Consider the following 6046-nt stretch of genomic DNA (forward strand, 5'->3'; position numbering starts at 1 on the left):
TGATAAGCCGGCTTCGACATGGATGTTTTCAAAAAAATAATAATAATAATAACATATACAGCGAAAAAATAATTCATATGAATACGATATACATATTTTTACCACTCTATCAAATAGAATAATTATATTTATTACATGTACAAAACAATTCTGACAATAAGTTAATTTTGATAGATCTTAACGTGATCAAAACATTCACGTCTATACGGTATTCACATGAATAAATTTTTTGTTTATCGTACGAATTTAATATTCAGAGAAGCATCAACTATGTTATGCTAACAAAAAATATAAGTGGTGTTCGGCCAAAACAAGAGGGAGAAAAAAAGAAAAATCATCCACGGAAAGCAAAATCTTTGTGTACTTATCAAATGAATACCAAAGGTGGATGAATACCAAAAATTTTTACCTTTTGGTCTTTATTTTTATGAATGCTCCGTTAAATTTTATTAATGGGCAGTACTCATTTTAGTGAGTTGGATATTAATATATTAAATTAATCATTAATTCAATAAATCATTAATCCAATAAATCAATGAGTCTAACCCATTAATCTAATAAGTCTAATCCGAATTGATTTGAGTCTAATCCGAATTTATTTAGATTAACCCACTAATCTTAAAATCATAGTATTTTAGTCAAACTAAAATAAATCTATCTCCAAATCAACATGTTCTCTATATGTGTGACCCAATAAGTTCTCGTAACATTGACAATATCTCTAAATAGCATTTTAGATATATAAACAATGAGTGACATCTAGTAATGTACATTACTACTCAAGTGACGAAAATGTCGAGATTCAACCTAACATTTCTATGTCTATTATATTGTATAACTTGGTCATTCTATCCTTAATATCTAGATTGATCAATGAGGCCTAGATCGTGTTATCCTCTTATCAATTTTTATGTTTCTTGATCTTTAAGTAGACTCATTTAACTAAATAAGTTCAATATCTCATTTGACTTATTTGAGCATTACCATGCATTTTAGTAGTCTTACTTAATCAAAGAGCCCACATATTGCATATCTAGTATTCGACTTTATAGTCGATCTTGTTACAGATGACGTTTAATGATACCAAAGTACATAATTCCTTATGTAGAGAACTGTAGTAACTTCAGGTCTAAGGACTATTCATACCAATAATCATTATGAAAATCTTTATGATACTCATATAACGATCCATGAAACATTCTCATGACAGATAATTCGGTACATATTTTCTAATATATACTCATATGTCAACTTGATATCTGATATACATGACTTATGAGATTAAGTCATCAATTGACCTAAGTCTCAACACATTAATATTGCTCTTGTATATTAATACTTAATTAGGAATAATTAAAAGTAATGTTCTATATGTATCTACAGCCTCCCACTATCAATTCATCAATTGATATACTATACATTATAACCTACTATTCTAGGACATTATTATACATATTCATCAGGCACATATCTGAAGTAAATATAATAATAATTATCTTTTATTAATGAAATATGATACAAAAGTTTTCTTTTCAATCATCTTATAATTGACTATAAGAGCTAATATTAACATATAGAACTAGACAAGTCGAGTCAATTTGTCAAGTTAGATGAGTCGATTGACAACTAAGACCGAGTGGATCGACGATTCAAAGGGGTTCGTGAGAGAGACAAGACAAGTGGACTTATATTCAAATGCAAAAAATCCATTAGCACAAAGTAAAATATTAAAAATTAAAAAAAATCCAAAACTAAAACTAAGAAGATTCTTTTATCTTCTAGAAAGCGAAGATTGTTGTCTAAGGATTTGATTTGGAATCTATTCCTTGGGACGTAGAGGAGTTGACAAAACGAAATAAACATCAAGGATTTTTTTTTCCAAATAGTAGGGCACACACTAGGTAAAGCGGGAGAGAACAAACTAATTCTCATAGGACAGACTTCCACTCAACCCAAACCAACAAAACCGAATGAAAAGGACTCCACTGCTGGTAAAAGTCTCTACTCTTTCTCGTAGCGAAAGAATACTTCAAACCTTCCCGTGTATTTATACTTCAAACTAGTAGTGTAAAAGGGGTTGAATTGTCCATGCCCGCGTCGTATCTATCATAGAATGCCAACGAGTCTAAGTCGAGCACGGAGATTATAGTTCGTAGGCTTAGGCCAACTCGGGCTCAAACCAAGTTATGCTCAACCTAATACAATCTGTTTATAACTATATAAAACACAATACAATACAAATCCTTTTTCATATCAATTTTTTATGTATATACACACAATATTAGTGTTGTTTATTGCGCGCGCGCACACGCGTGTAAAATACTCGTATAGTTGGGAGCTTAGCTAAATGCTATTCATTGTATCTAATGAACTAGCCATGGCTAGGAAACAAAGTCTATTGAAGATAGGGAATTGGGTGCCAAGCAAGTATGCATATAAAGGAAGGAGCTAATTTCTTTCTTTTTTCTTAAATAAATATCCCTCATTCCTTCCCCTCTAATCATCTCACTTGATTTAACTAATGCACAGTATAAACAAGCAACAAGTGTGTGTTAACTATGCATGAGGTCAGAGTTATTAACAAGGAATAAACATGGAATTTACTAATGGCAATTGGGAATTAAATTAGAGAAGAATACATATCTTGTTTGGTTGAATTCCTAACTCCACTTCTCCACAAGCATTAATTCTCCCTTTCCTCTTATTCTCAAGTCACTTCTTTGGATCTCATGCATGGTGTACTCATGGATTCTCAAAGCTTCACTTCTTTTTCTTATTTAATTAGCGAATATCATCTTCCCTTACCTTATTATGTGCTCTTTGTCCCTTGCTCTTCCTCCCTCTTCCTAGTTTCTACTCCAATCAGCCCATTTAAGTGTAAGTAGGCATTTTGAGTCCAATATTATAGAAGAATCTATATAGTCGATCCCAACTACTGAGATACATTGTTTAATATTTTAAGTTAAATGTCATCAAAATATCTTAAATGTGCAAGTTATGCTCAACCCATTTCATGTTTTGTTGGCCTTGCTACCTAGCCTAATACGAGCTGAGTCAAGCTTCACAAAACCCATTATTCGATGTATAGTGTTAGGCAAGACTCGGACGGATAGACCATAGGTGGTCCGATCCATTTTACACTACTACAACTGTCATATATAAGCTTTCGTGATAAAAGGTTAGCGAATCTAGTGAGAGCATTATCTAGCTCTTAAATATCTTCTCAAATAGGACCTTCTTAAATACTTCCTTAAACCTTTGGTAACCATTAAGGTTTGCTCAAAAAAATTCAAAATAGTTAATCGACTAAAACTAAAACTAAAACTAAAACTAAATACTTTTCTAATAAGTTTTGAATTCTACAAATAAATAAACAAACAAACAAAATACTAGAGAATGCCCACTTCTATAGTTTTTGGTGGTTGAATATATTCTGATTCTCTTACTTCTTCACTTGTTCCATTTCTTCTCGCTATAAGTAGAGCAGCCTCTGCGGTCAACACTTGCAGCTACAACATCAAGAAATGTATCGTGGAAGCTCCTCTTACTCTTCTGGTAACTGATGAATTAGGGTTCTTCATCATCATTGGAAACTAGGTCTGATTTTGACCTTAATTAATTAAATTAAATGCAGGTGGCAGAGGTGCAACAAGGAGACAATATGAGTACGGGAGGACATACGTAGTGAGGCCCAAGGGGAGACACCGAGCCACCATTGTCTGGCTTCATGGTTTAGGTGATAATGGAGCAAGGTTAACATCTACCATCATGCATCAATCATTATGAAAATTCAGGCTCATGCAAATATGCAACTATCCATTCTAGTGATGTTGCTTACGCTGAGTTCAGTTCCTTTCACAGAAAACATTTCCTATAGATTTTTTTTTCCCAGCATTTAGTGCAATAAAAAAATCCCTCATCTGCACATATTCCTAGTATTGCTATCCTAAAGAAAACATTTTGTTCTCTATCTTTAACAAAAGGATTGGAATATAACAAGTGGAGAATGAGAATGTCAATGCACTCACTACACAGTTCTAGTTCTAGGGAATAACTTTTGAGTTTCTAGCTCAAAAGTGTCCTTCCCCATCAAACTATGCATAACTAACTATTTCGGATAGAAATTTAAGTAAAGAAATAATCAGGTTCATGACATGCATGAGTTTTCTACTTGCCTTTGCAGCTCTTCTCAGCTCCTGGAAAATCTTCCGCTGCCGAATGTAAGTTCTGAACATGTTTTCTTCACTCGTGTCCTCCTGCATCAGTTTCAATTGTGGCACTGTTTCAGATCAAGTGGATATGCCCTACAGCTCCTGTTCGGCCTGTTGCCGCATTCGGTGGATTTTCCTGCACAGCCTGTAACTCTCTAGCTCAAGAGATTTGGCCAACCCATTTGTGATTTTACCTGATCAGGCAACGATGTGTTATTTGCAGGGTTCAACGTTTGGGACATCGCACAAGATGGCCCTGATGACACTGAGGGAATTGATGCTTCAGCAGCGCACATCGCAAATCTTTTGTCATCTGAGCCACCTGATGGTGTGTTTTTCTTGTCAATCAGTCTGTGATCAATTGAAGCAATAATTTCGACAATGATAAAAAAGAATTTGCATTTCCATAAAATGATTTATCTTACGAATGAACTTCAAACACAACTGTTGCAGCAAAACTTGGCATTGGCGGGTTCAGTATGGGTGCAGCAACTGCTCTGTACTCTGCTACTTGCTTTGCATATGGAAGATTTGGAAATGGAGCTCTTTACCCCATAAACCTCAGTTCCATTGTAAGCCTTAGTGGTTGGCTTCCATGTTCAAGGTTTGTTCTACTTTTTGAGGACAAATTTTCAATAAAAAGGCTAAATTTAGTCTCCAGCCATTCATTAATTTTCAAGTTACTAATCTGATATTAGAATCTCAAGATTAAGATCTAGATGTTCATATAGGAGCTTGAAGAGTAAGATGGAAAGCTCCCAAGAAGCCACAAGGATAGCTGCCTTCTTGCCAATTTTGATCTGCCATGGAAGAGGTAAATAGATCATATGCCATCTTTAGTCACCTCTAATTCTAAAAAACAAAAAAAAGTTATTGATCATTATTTTGAATCATAAATCTACAAGCTGAACAAGTTTTTAGCAAATCTCCTTGCAGGGGATGGAGTAGTTCCCTACAAACAAGGTGAAAAATCTGCAGAGATGTTAAGGATGTCTGGGTTTAGAAATCTTACATTTAAGGCATACAATGGGTAACATTTCTGTTTCTTCAACAATGCTTCAGTTCAATATTGTGAAAATTGGACCAAACATGTGCCGGTTTGCCTTATCGTCTGGCTGGTTCTCGGTTCTTTCAGTCGATCCAGTCCAAATCCTAGTTTCAAAACATTGCCTCAAACAAATTATTGTTAAAACAATTGCTGAACTAGTTAGCTTTACTTAACCAAGTAACTGGCACTTGCAGAGTTGAACACTATACAGTGCCTGAAGAGATGGATGCTGTCTGCAAGTGGCTTACTGCAAGGCTGCGGCTGGACGGCTCTCGTTAGCCTTTCAATGGCATTCTCACTAAGATTTTATCAAGCCAGAAATAAGGATATTCCAGTATTTTAAGAACTAGTGAGGTAGTGAGAGTGATGAGTTATCATGCAGTATGATGCTTGCTGTAGTGTTATCTTTCTACTGAATGATGAGAGTTCTATTGGTTGCGTATAACTTTGTTTTAGCGAGATATTTTTTTTTAAAAAAAAAACTTCATGTAAAGCATAGATAAAAACATTATATATGCAAATATAAATTGAGGAGTGTTAACAAAGATCATATGCTAAAAGTCTCACTTACATAGCCATGAATCTTCTTGCCAAACTTACTGTCACACAGCAAACCAGAAGCAGAGTTCACGATCGTCATTGTCTCCGGAACTGGCTCCAGGGAGAGATCCCGCATCGTCTAGAACAATTCAACTCTTCAGCACAATCCTCACTCTCGAAGTAGCCCGAAATCATTGCGTTCCGAGAAATGCAGTCTCTCCTCGGCATACTGTCGAACACCTCCCGG

At 34.9% G+C, this 6046-nt stretch overlaps 1 protein-coding gene and 1 long non-coding RNA gene across 4 annotated transcripts; one reads left to right on the forward strand and one right to left on the reverse strand.

Moving 5' to 3' along the window:
• The first annotated feature begins 3484 nt into the window (after positions 1-3484).
• Positions 3485-5704, forward strand: LOC121983869 (acyl-protein thioesterase 2-like). The gene is made up of 9 exons (XM_042536537.1): positions 3485-3555; positions 3635-3752; positions 4184-4220; positions 4289-4358; positions 4435-4539; positions 4665-4815; positions 4943-5025; positions 5148-5241; positions 5454-5704. The coding sequence occupies exons 1-9, from the start codon at positions 3525-3527 to the stop codon at positions 5536-5538; spliced, it is 774 nt and encodes a 257-aa protein (XP_042392471.1). The 5' UTR covers positions 3485-3524; the 3' UTR covers positions 5539-5704.
• Positions 3969-5565, reverse strand: LOC121983870. 3 transcript variants are annotated; one of them, XR_006112727.1, is made up of 4 exons: positions 5434-5565; positions 5224-5363; positions 4637-5011; positions 3969-4533 (listed from the first exon to the last, which is right to left on the reverse strand). It is a non-coding gene; the product is annotated as an uncharacterized LOC121983870 (long non-coding RNA). The 3 variants fall into 3 exon arrangements; XR_006112725.1 differs by having other exon boundaries at positions 5224-5459; XR_006112726.1 differs by having other exon boundaries at positions 3969-4562; positions 5224-5459.
• Positions 5705-6046: the final 342 nt, after the last annotated feature.

The sequence above is a fragment of the Zingiber officinale genome, chromosome 5B, assembly GCF_018446385.1.
Source record: "Zingiber officinale cultivar Zhangliang chromosome 5B, Zo_v1.1, whole genome shotgun sequence".
Taxonomy (NCBI): domain Eukaryota; kingdom Viridiplantae; phylum Streptophyta; class Magnoliopsida; order Zingiberales; family Zingiberaceae; genus Zingiber; species Zingiber officinale.

Excerpts from the sequence above, each read along its gene's own strand:
- LOC121983869 (XM_042536537.1), top strand. The coding sequence starts at position 3,525 with ATGTATCGTGGAAGCTCCTCTTACTCTTCTG. Across the intron at positions 4,540-4,664 it reads GTCATCTGAGCCACCTGATG|CAAAACTTGGCATTGGCGGG; the intron begins GTGTGTTTTTCT and ends CAACTGTTGCAG. Across the intron at positions 4,816-4,942 it reads GGTTGGCTTCCATGTTCAAG|GAGCTTGAAGAGTAAGATGG; the intron begins GTTTGTTCTACT and ends ATGTTCATATAG.